General features: G+C 30.5%; 1 protein-coding gene across 1 annotated transcript; it reads right to left on the minus strand.

Annotated features, from left to right (window-relative positions):
• Positions 1–48: 48 nt before the first annotated feature.
• Positions 49–12,368, minus strand: Nelf-A (Negative elongation factor A). Its single transcript, XM_085203020.1, has 12 exons — positions 12,121–12,368; positions 10,881–11,135; positions 9,701–9,878; positions 8,936–9,088; positions 8,378–8,494; positions 7,894–8,018; positions 7,543–7,698; positions 6,715–6,774; positions 6,421–6,570; positions 5,688–5,787; positions 5,117–5,383; positions 49–386 (listed from the first exon to the last, which is right to left on the minus strand). The coding sequence occupies exons 1-11, from the start codon at positions 12,328–12,330 to the stop codon at positions 5,118–5,120; spliced, it is 1,770 nt and encodes a 589-aa protein (XP_085059146.1). The 5' UTR covers positions 12,331–12,368; the 3' UTR covers positions 49–386; position 5,117.
• Positions 12,369–12,639: the final 271 nt, after the last annotated feature.

Genomic DNA, 12,639 nt, shown 5'->3' on the forward strand with positions numbered 1-12,639 from the left:
TCATGAACCAATTGAAATTAAGTGGGAAGGTAAAAATAAAATCACATATTATTTTTAAATACTTGTTTTTCGTTTAATATTTTTGTACTATCTACTATATACATGGTGTTCATTAAATATCTATAGAAAAACGTGTAACAAACGTAAAACTAACGTACAACTAAATAGAAAATCTTCGCCATGGGACTTTCATAAAAATAAAAACTTAAGACCGGCAATTACGCCATATGTAAAAAAAATTATATACAATTCCTCTCGTAACACAAACGTGGTGTCTCTCCGCGTCATCCATTACAAGTGCGAAGAGGACAAAACATTAACATTATGACTAATCAGAAGTTCATATAACAAAGGCAGGCCAATAACTTCGAAGAACATGGTTGTATCTGAAAAAGGAATAAAAGAGCTTTTTAAAGATATTTATTTGGTTTACTTTAAATAATCCATTAAATATAAATTATTATAATATTTTAGTAGATGTAGTTTTTTTTTATAATGCCGTTTATCTTTCAAAGGCTCCTTTATTAAGTTACATCATGTTATATGTTTTATTTAGATTTAAATTAAAGTGTATACTTTTATTTGATTAAAAATATAAAACAAAAATAATAATAATTTCCGTAATATGTTTCTAATCAAATTTCATTGAAAAAAAATAGCTTAAAAATCATGAAGTATTATAATGTTTAAAAAAAAAAGAAAATATTGTACAGATAATTTATATTTTCTAAAGTATATCGAATGTTTTGATAAAATTATTCTATCAATACAATTGATTTCTTATTTATTGAAGTTCGTGTTTTGTATACGTTGTTCTATCGAAGTTATTGCTAAAGTCCGTCAGCCATTGCACGATAATAATAAAAAATATATTAATCTAACTCATTAATATTAACTAACTTCATTATCATGAACTGAAAAAATATTTTACATTTAAACTTGTTGACAAAAAATGCTCTATTATAAAGCAAAAAAATATTTTTATATACGTAGATATAAATATAAAAGATGAAATTGACTTCTGTACTTAATGGTCACAAAACAACATTGTAAGAACGTCGAGGAGAACATCTTTAATTCAATTAATGTATTATTTGGATATATAATTTATATTAATTACCACCATTTAAGCACCAATTTTATATTATATTTTTAATGGAAGTAATGTTTAACACGTCCAACGCTAAGAAAAAATATGCGTCTTCCCGTTCAGGCAGTCGGTGTCGGTCGGTGATGGTCGACAATTAGACTTTCCGTTCGGGCCATGTCAGTCAGTACTGTCCGCGGTTTTCGAGAATTTTCGATTCATTTATACAGGCCGTAGGGCACTGCTATCAAACTAAAAGCCATATTTATGGACCCACTAATAACTCAAATTAAAAGACAGAAGAATCAATGTCCCCGTATGATAGCAAATGAAGAAACGTATACATGTTAAAACATTTGCTTTGAATTTGGATAGAACTGTGATTTTTGCTTGGCCTGAAGGGATAGTATGCTGTTGGTCAGTACTGACTGCGTTGGCAGTCCACGTGTTAAAAAGATATTTTAAGAACACATAATTACAATGTTGTTTTTTTGGTTAAAATAAATCAGTATAGCAAAATGACTTCGACAAATTGTTACTAATACATATATATTTATAGGTCCAATGAGTAGGAACATATGTAATGTACAATCTAGGTTTAATATTATAAAATTGCCAAATCGGTCCTATATGTTAATCACAAATATAAATAAATATGTTTGAATTGTTAAAATTAGAATCGATTGTGCGACCTTTATGTCGCCACACAGCCTTATATAGATTTCATGTCGAGTTTCATAAGATTTTTTGTATGATAAGTAATAGGAAAATTTTATGTTGATTTAGGAAATAAAAGAGACTGAGAGAATTAAACATATAAGGAATAAAATTCTATATACTGGTATATCACTCAATTGAGACGAGATATAAATATGTTTAATATTTAAATTTATATATATACTGAGGAAAAAGAAATATTTTTTCCCTCAGTATTATTATAATGTAAAATTAAAAAAAAAAATAAGTTTGTCACATTTAGGATAAACATTTTAATCAATTTTTTTTATTATGCAAACATTTTATATCCGTAAATGATGCCAGGTGGAAATTCAAAATTTAAAAAAAAAGATTTGTTAATTTAAAGTTTGTTAAAAAGATGTGTTTAAAACATTAAGACTTTAAAAATCATTTTATTACCGGTAATTACTTTTAATCGTTGAAAGACATGGAAATACAGAATAAAGTCCAAATACCGTTATTCTATTCAACACAAAACTCCCTAAGCTGCCGAAATCATTCGAGTTTGGCCAGATTTCAATACAATGATACAGTAGTACAGTACGTTAGACAAGTCGTGGGCGCCCTGAAATTAGGCTTCCTGAACTTTTGCGCATTCTACACTCGGGAAGAAACGTAAGAAAAATCCAATAAAATAAATTTGCGCAGCCGTCTACAGCTAACTTCAGGGCGGCGGAGTCCCTTTGGTGTCGTTATAAAGACTTTATACTGTGCACAACATTCATTTTTTATCTCTCGAGTCTATTGAATTTATGTTTACATTCTTATAACGGTTACAAAAGGTACAAAACTATTTCAAATCTAATTGGTTCTGTTACATCACAATACTTTGATATAGTCACTATTTATTAAAAATGCTGAATGTCCTACAAAGTCACATTGAGAACTGTCATATCGAATTTAAAAAAAACTTGTGCAAAATGTTTCGGAAAACATAAATAAATGTTTTAAAACACTCTTATCAAAATTTCAAGCAATTAAATAAAAAATAAAAATTAAATCAACTTCACGCATAATTAAATAAAAAACTTTTAAATAAACGTTACATTAGTCTGTTTACAAACGCGACGACAAATTTAAAAGAAAGTGCAAAGAATTTTTTTTTCGAATGGCGTCTTTAGTGATTATCGTGGAACCATATCACTTTGCGTACAATTATAGTATGGCAGTAAAAATGTATATAAAACTTTATTTATGAACAAACAGATTGATTAATTTGTATCACATATTTGATAACCTGCACAATATTTCGTAACTTTTTACATATATTTACGAAGAAGAAACTAAAACTTGGTCTAATACATAAAAATGAGGTATAAAAAATTATATATGCGTGACATGATAATAAAATAAAAAAAAATAATAGAATTGATGATTTCACAAATTAACGTCATAGCGCATAAATTCAGTTTTATTTCTTCAGAAATAACCTAAGATATAACAATATATTCATTTTAAACATTTAAACATTTTTTTTTATTGTCGCACTGTGCTTCATAATAAAAGCGAAAACAAACTATTAATTATCATTTCATCTTGGTGTTTTAATTTTTTTTAACCTAAATTATATTACATGTCTATAGTAAATACATATTTTTTTACCTAATAAAGCTAATTACAAGACTTTTTAGGCATAAGTTAAATTGCTTTACCATTAAATAACATGTGGGAATAATGAAATACATAATAAATAAGGGTGACTATACACGCGGCGTTTTTTATTTTTTACTGTTTTAAAAAACTTATATTTTTAATTATATGTCTACTATTATAATCTACATTCTAAAATGGCTGTTAAAAAATGTTTTATATATAAAATATCTATTTCTTTCCGTGCTTTAAAACTATATTTAAAAAACGTCGCGTTTATCATACAATTGTTATTTCATTCATTCAAAATCAGATACTAACTATTAAAATCAAACATCAAGCAAATACAAGTTTATAATTTTGAAAATCATTTTGGCACAAACGATACTTAAAAGCCAAGAATAATCCTTGAGATCAAGAAAAAAATATTTACCAATTAATACTACAATTAAAAACTACAGAAACAATTTAAATATACAATATTTTTAAACCTGGTTATATAGATTTACAATTATGTGGTTTGTTGGTTAAATTTGGCTGAACAAATGTTTTATCTATGATGTGACTTTTTCCAATGTTTTACTAACAAGTAATTATAAAACGAAATAATTACAATTTTTTTATGAAATTAACTAAGAATGATATCTTTTAAATATCTTTTTTTATTTTTCTTATTAAAAGAGTGCCGACATTGCAATATAGATGATCTTTAGAGTATAAGAAAATTAAAGTACATATACATAAAGTTAAAAAAATAATAATTTGAATAGAATTCCAATTAAATTCCACTAGAGAAAATATTTTTCCATATATTTTTTTTTGAGTGGTTAGATTTTTTCTTTAATAAGCGTAAATTGGCAAACTGAAAAAAAAATATTCACTGCTCATTGCTCAAATTGAAAAGGTAAATAATATAATCCAAAATATAAATCATATACATGTAAATAGCTATGATATAATTAACGTTTTCGTTGAATCAGTATATTTTATATAAAGGAATAATAAGGAATAATAACCTATTAATCTAGTTTTAAGACATCCATTCTCATTAAGATACTTCTGTTTTCCACTTTCCTTTATGTCCATTTAAAATATTAATTATAAACATACATTATATATCACTCAGATCAATAAATTGTCAATTGCAGCCAGACATACATACATATTTAGAGTGTTCCCATTTGATAAAATAAAATAAAAACTGATTAAAATAATTTTATCCATTCATATGAGGCCGTCGAGGCGCAGGGATACAAACGTGCGACTGTAAACGCATATGGGTTCGATCCGCATTTCGATTTAATATTTTCATTTATCGTTTGTGAAGAGATAAAGCGGCGTTGAGTTCCGTCACTCAATGCCCCGGGAATTCGGCAACAAAAGTAATATTATTAAGTATGTGTAACAGTTAAGTAAAATAAGAATAAATACGTACGTACGTATAATACTACCAACTCATTATATTGAATACAATATATATAATCATTCATATCAATAAATTACAATTTCTTCATTACAACCACAACACTCTTATATATTTACACTTATACAGTGTTCAGAAAAAAAAATTGTAACAAATAAAATACACATACACACACTTATACAGAGTGTTCCCATATTTTTATTATAAATATTTTTTTTATAACCAAAAAAAAAACAAAATCTATATTGCAATACGACAAACCATAGACAATTACGAACCTTAACTGACACTCTGGTTAGCGATGGACACTACCGGCTGCTGGTTGTTGGCCGCTATGACCGTGGACCCTGGAGGTATCTTCTGGGGTACCATGCCATCTATATGACGGTACTTCTTGAGGCGCGTCCACTGACCGTTATTGTAGTTCATTTGGAAGTGCATCTCAGAGAGCATGGTCAGGTATGTATCGTCCGACTGCAATACATTCTCTATGTTTTCGGATAGTTTTATTGTTACTATGTTGCCCAGGTTCGGACATGGATTGTCTGTAAAATAAAACATATGATAATTAAATATTAAAATTATGTACATTAATGTTGATAATGTTAGGTTGGGGCCGTCGTGACACTGACTGTAAGCGCTACAGGTGTGGATTCCAATCCCACTCGGGGGAATGAATTATTTATCGCGCGGTGTCGATGCGCCACGACGGACGGATTCTTGTTAATTATACATACTTTAATATTTTTAATATACATCTTTTATAAATACTACTACAATACTAGTTTAATTTGATTTTTGTAGATACAGATTATTTAGTAATAATTAAATAATTTATATTCAATTCACCTCTAGAGCCAGCCATAAAGCCAAGTATGAGTGCTTTTTCAGGGCGCGTGACTCGATTAGCATTGCGGAACATATCTTGTGCTTCCATCATTTGTTCGCGCTGAGGAATCAAATGTTAATTTAGTTATTATCATTATACTTTACTTATATTTAACTGTTAACCTATAAAATCTTAACGCCTGAAATGTTCCCATACATTCATATTTTAATGATTGAGTTTATTAGGGTAGGAAAACGAATATAATTTAAATTATAATCATATTTTTGAGTAGGTAAGAACACACAACCTCCTCGAACAGATAATATTCTTGCTGTCAGCGACAACCCTATACGAGACAACGAAAGAAAAAGAGTAATGAAATAAATTAAAATTCAATGTAAAAGATAAAACTCTAAAACAAAAATAACCAAGACAGGGCTATAAATATAATATAATAATAAACCAATACTATTTGCATGTGAAAATTATATAAGAGCCTTGCTGTAAGCGACAACCCTACTGCCAAACCCAAACTACTACTGTTTTTTTTTGTTTGGTTATTAATAAAATCTAAATCAACATTTTTAATTAGGACATCTGTGCCATCACAAGCACTTTGAATTGTCGAGTAATAAAAAAATGTCAGTAATGTCAATCTTATAAGCTGCCAACTTCCCAAAACAGCGTTTAATTTTACCCACTAATAAAACAAAAACAACAAAAATTGTAAGCCAAAAATCAATATAATCTTACCGTAAGCGACAACCCTCTACGCGGCACGAGCGGTTGCGCAGGTTGCGTCGCCGATTGTGGCGTCGGTTGTGCTTGTGGTTGTGGTTGCGGAGTTGGTTGCGGTTGCTGTACTGGAGTTTGGACTTGTTGGACCGGTTGTTGCATTTGAACCTGTAAGTAGGATCGTATGATTGATAAATTTATACAGAATGCTTAAAAGACATTTTTTAATATATTTAATAATATTAAACTTATCAATTTAAAATATAACTAAATTAAATATATTAATAGGAACTTTTAGGTAAACTAATCTACCGGATGTGCTATTTGATGTTGTATAGGCTGTGGAGTCTGCTGTACTACTTGTTGCGCCATCTAAAAGAAAAGAATTTTCTAAAGATAAATATATTATGTTGATTTAAAATTTATTTAAGCCATCGCGGCGTAGTGGGACAGGGTTGTTGGGTAGTCTAAAACAATGGTTTTGGATATGATTCCCAAGAAAGAAAGTTAATTATTTTCATTTTCCCGCTTTGGTAGAGAATAATACGCCGCGTTGAATTTCACCACTTTATATACCGTGTTTTGAGTGGAATGTAGAATTAATAATGCGTAAAAAACCATAATATTTTTTTTATTTTAAAATTTATACATATAATAAAATTAAAACTCATCATTGTCTGTATCTGGAAGATATCTATTATCGGGAGCATCTGTGGGTGCATATGCATATATTAATGTATTAATTAATTTTTGTTTGTTGATGTGTCTATTTGTCTGTGCATTTATTGACACTAATCTTAGAATCAGCTTCACTAATTTAAAAACAGTTTTCAATGTTGTATAAAAGCAATGCTTGCTTTAACATTTAGTGTTAGTTTTATTTGAGTCAGTTCATAAATAAGTTATGTCAATTCAAAGTATTGCATGCGACAATATGGCTACAAAGTATTTTATTGAAAGGGTAAACGAAACGGGTAAAAGGGGGAAACTATAGTTTTCAATGTATGGAATTTAGAATGATAATGTTAATGGATCACGAAAGTAATTCAGGTGAGGAAATAAATGTGTGGTACAAGCGGGCGAAGCCGCGAGCGGGTACAGCAGCAGGCAGTACTTAGTATAAATAACAAAAACGCTTACCGGTTTAATATTCTGCAATAGCACCGCTTTGCCGCCCCCTTGTAATATCACAGCTGAGTTCAATAGATTCTGTGTAGAGAGGAGAACTGGTTTTCCTCCACCAGCTATGAGGAGTTTTGGTTGTTGACCTATTACTATCGGTTTTGAACCTGTGCCCTGTGTTAAAAAATATAGTATTAAAGAAAATACTATAAATGAAAAAATAATTTAATCCCCCAAGTGCACACTGCACTACGACGACCTCTATAATTCCTCCCTGACATATTACTTATAACATTTAAGTTCCACATTTAACAACGCCGTATTTTATTATGTAATTTACACAAAGTAAACTAAATAAGTAATGAATACCTGTTGCACAATCAAGGGTGTGGTGGGCTGTGTATGCGAGGGAGGTGAGGGAGGGGCTTCTCCCTCAGTGCCCTCCGCCGCACTCTCCGTCACCTCTGTTTCTATGGACTCGCTGTTTGTTGCTGCTGTAATAAGTGGAAAGTATTTTTGTATATAGCACCACAGTACGGTTTACGAGAAATATAGAAATACCATGCAAAGTGGAGTAGATTGAGTAGGAAGGCAGACCCTGGCATAGCCTGTAGAAGAGTACAGTCGACGAGTCGTGGCTGCCCTGATATTAATTGTGTAGGCTGCGTAATTTGATCTTAAGATTTTTCCTACTTTTGATTATTTTGTTCCTGAGCGAACAATTCTCAATGTTCTTTATTGCCTATATTTATTTATTTTTTTATAAAAAAATACTTATGAACTTAAATATGAATCATAATATAAAAGCAAATAAAATATTATAAACTACTAAATAAAAAAATATAAGACTTACTTGGTGTCTGCTCATCAGCTTTAGGCATTTGGAAGTTGTTCAAGCCCTTTGCATAGTCCGGTGGTGGGGGAGAAGATGGAGCCGCTGGTTGAGTCTTTTTGGACCCTTCCTCCATTTCTAGATAAAAAATGTGTATAAATGAATTATAACATTTATAAAATAATAAGTTATTAAAAAATACAATATAAAAAATGATATTTAAAATTACTATTGTATTATATATTATTTTATGAACATAAATTGTTTTTAAAATTTCTCATAAATATTAACTGAAGTTGTAATGATTTCAGTTAATATTATTGACTAATGCCAGTGTTTGTTTAAATTTTAATTCTCATTCAAATCAAATAAATTTCAATTCGATTAAATCATTATAATTTTCTGTTCTGTGAAAGACAAAGCACAACTTTGGGGGCCTATATAAAAAAAGGAAGCGGACAATATAGAAGTGTCTTAACATTATATTATCTTGGATAGACCTGCTATATATTAATATATACTCTATGATCTTGAAAGAATAGTTTTTAAATTTTGGTCATAAAAAAACAATCTTCTCACCCAATTTCCTCCTCTTCTTGATCTGCGCATGTGTGGCGGGTTGTTCCGTTATATCTAACAACTTGATGCCGGTGCGGGGCGGCGGGCGGGATACGGGCGGCACTCGGGCGCCGGTGCGCGCCGCCCAGCGGGACGGGAGGCCTTTTAGCGGAGCTGGAATGTATTAAATATTGAATGTTTTGTATATTTTTTTTTTAGATATTTTTAAGGATTTCCGAGTGTTCCATAGTATCTAACAACCTGATGACGGTTCGAGGTAGCGTGCGGGCTTTGGGCGGCACATGTGTCCCGGTGCACGCCGCCCAGAGAGACCGGAGGCCTTTTAGTGGAGATCGTATGTATTATTTTATTTTTGTTTTTAAATGTGAATTTTAGAAATTTTAAATCACTTTTGCGTGTTTCGTAATATCTAACAATTTCATTGAGCCTGTACAAGCAAATGGGACCGATCTTTACGACGCGAGGGACGCGCGACGGGCAACACTCTCCTTCTATGATGATGAGCTAAAAATTTTAAGATTGGTAGATTTTATGTCTTTTGATATGATAAGAAATTTGACATAGCGTAATGAGAACGTATGTCTTATTTAGTGCGCTTAGACGGTTTCCAAGAGGCGCAGATTCACATCTCGCCCTCGCACCCTCAAATTTTTTAATGTTTTCTTTCCTAAGTATGGAAAAACATTTTTAAAATGTCAAAAATAAATATAAGTAATTGTTATAAATAGGATTTCTAATAAAATTCATAAAAAATAAATAACTTACTTGTATCAGTCATTTTCCTAGGCATACCCCGACTTCTAACAGGCACAGTAGGCGCTTGTGCCTTCTTCTGGTTGGCTTGCACCTCGGCCGCTTTGGCCAATAATTCACTACGTAACGCTACTGATTTGGGCTTACGTTTTAATGTAAAATGTTTCACTGGGTTGGGTTGTTGGCCCACCTGAAAGATTGTGAACTAAAGTAAAATGTCTTATAGGATTTTTATTTTTAGTTCCACGCTGTATCACGCATATAGCAGGGTAGACTGAAGGCAACTAGTGTTAACGGATTCCGTTACGCACTATTTTTGAGATATTATGTATTTTTTATCAAAACTCAAAGCTAGGATTTATCTTGTTACCAGAAGCAGAGAATGAAAAGAATTAATTCCACCAAATGGGAATTTAAAAAGTTAAATCAGGTTCACGCAGGGTAAGCACAGGGAACCTAGTGTTAAGATACTCCGTTCTCCCCTTTCGCTGAATTTTTCGAGGTATTGCGTGTTGAGTGGTGGGATTCAACGCCGGGTTTTTGCCTTAGTACCAGATAAAAATATTTAGAAATAATAATTACATTTCTTTGCATGGGGATAGAACCCAGATCCGTCAAATAATATATTCATTTGAAGATTACCTCATGTTCTATAATAAAGTGATAATTTAGGATGACATGGTAATATAATAATCTTTCTACAGTAGCCAAATAGCAAAACAAGAATTTGTTCAAAATCATGTACCACATAAAAAATAGGGCTATTAAGAATGCAGTGGAACAGTTCTGGAGTGCAATAGTTGTTGGTTTGATTTTCATTTGATGTATATAATCAATTTTGAAAGCAATATAATATTAAGCAGGTAGTGGAATATGTGGAATAATGATCATTTTGGATATATGACATCTTCTGGCCTCTTCCACTACAGTATAATAGATTTACATATAATAGATTACAATAATACATTTTAGAAAACCCTATGATTTAAACTAAAAGAAGAAGCTCATGGGGCAACAGTACAAAATGTAAATGTTTATTTAAAGATTTGTTTACTGTAGGCAAGATAGTTGTCAGTTTAAATTCCACTTGGGAATTAAGTTTACTCAAAATTTTTACCTACTCAACTTTGCAAATTAAATGGATTAAGCTAGTAAAAATAAAATTAAAATAATATTTAAAAAAAATCCTTACCACAGATACTAAGGCATTCTTATTTAAATATAGGCACTCGAGTGGTAACAGTCCAAGATCTGAATGTTTATTCAAAGCCCGTCTCAGCTCTCCTATCATATCGCTGAATATGGGCCTGGTTTCATCAAACTCTGCTATCTCCGTATTAAGGGTTCCCGCTGAAGGGAATGTTTTGAGGACCTCTGCAAGCATTGCCACCCAGAGATCCGAGTCAACCGCTGCCACCTCAATGATCTCCTCCAATTCATTTCTCCACTTGAATAGTTAAAAGTTTGATAAATATTCATAATAAAAAATAACAAAGATAAATTTGTTTGAACTAAAAATATAAGATACAGTAAGAGACTGCAGTTTTTCCTTTGTATAGTTTATCATAACTCATAACAAATTGACTGTTAGAATTGAAATAACTTTACAATTATAGACTACATGTAAAAAAGAAATCCAGTAAAAATACAGCCATCACATATAACAAAATAAACACATTTACAATATGGAACAAACACTAACTTAGTGAATTGATATTATATTTCAATTATTTATTTTTCTTGGTGTTTCTGTTGGTTTAACATGTAACTTAACAATAAGTTTTCTCTACCTTTCTACCTCTACTCTTTCTATGCGGATAAAACATGAAGCTGAAGATTAAATATACTAAGACATAGCTACCATAATATACTAAGTAAATATAAATGTAATGATTTAATAGAATATGATCGTCATATGAACGTTAAATAAATAATTAACGATCGTATATCTAAAATAGACAAATATTATAACTAAAATGATATTAATTATAACCTATATGACTATATTTCAGTATGTTTATTATAAGAAATAGTCTTAGTTATAAATAATTGAATTTCAAAGGGTGAGAACAACTACAAAAAGTCTAAGGTAAATAACAACAAATAAATAAGTTTGTTTATAGAAACAACATGCACATAATGCATATATAATTATACAATTGGATAATTCTAATATCATAGGAGCTTGGACGACTAAAAGGAAATTTAAGTAAGAACTTTCGTGATGTATGCCACATATTTTCTCCACGAAATCCCTCCGCAACATGTTAAATTTTCAATATTCTCAACAATTATTTTATGACAACAAATACTACAACATAAAATGCATAGATATATATCTCTTTTTAACATATTACTCATCAATTAGAAACGAAAGAGACGACACATATAATACAGTTACGCAAAACCATAGAACATGAAAGAAAAGTTACCTCTTCAACATTTCTGCGCGGGATATGAAAGAAACTTAACAATAATTTAAGTTTCACTTGTGTTTGCAAATCTGGAAAACAATCTTTGATATTTTTAAGAACTTCGGCGTTTAATTGTGTACAAATGGAGCCAGTTGTCCAAGAATCGTTCGATGTTCCGAGTTTATTGTGGAGCCACAACGATGTGTCACTATCTCGCACGTTCGCCATCTTGCAACTGAGATAGTGACGTATCTGTAAAGAGCATAAGTAGCGTATGCTTGGGTACAATTTTATGTTTAAATAGTTTTTAATTTCTTGATATATTCATAAAATTAATGTTTAAGTTATGTTTATTTTTGAATATTTATTACTGCTATATTAAAAATATACATAATTACAAGAATCATGCCTTAAAAATAAATGAGCAAAGAATAAGATATAAATAGTACATCACTAAATATTGTTTATGGATAGTAACACTGAGCAGAGATTATAACATCTATGTAATTACTGGTAAGAAAAAAGTAAATCTTTTTT

Source organism: Heliconius melpomene, chromosome 19 (assembly GCF_056956725.1).
Source record: "Heliconius melpomene rosina isolate 202511_hmr_F chromosome 19, ASM5695672v1, whole genome shotgun sequence".
In the NCBI taxonomy this organism is placed as follows: Eukaryota; Metazoa; Arthropoda; class Insecta; order Lepidoptera; family Nymphalidae; genus Heliconius; species Heliconius melpomene.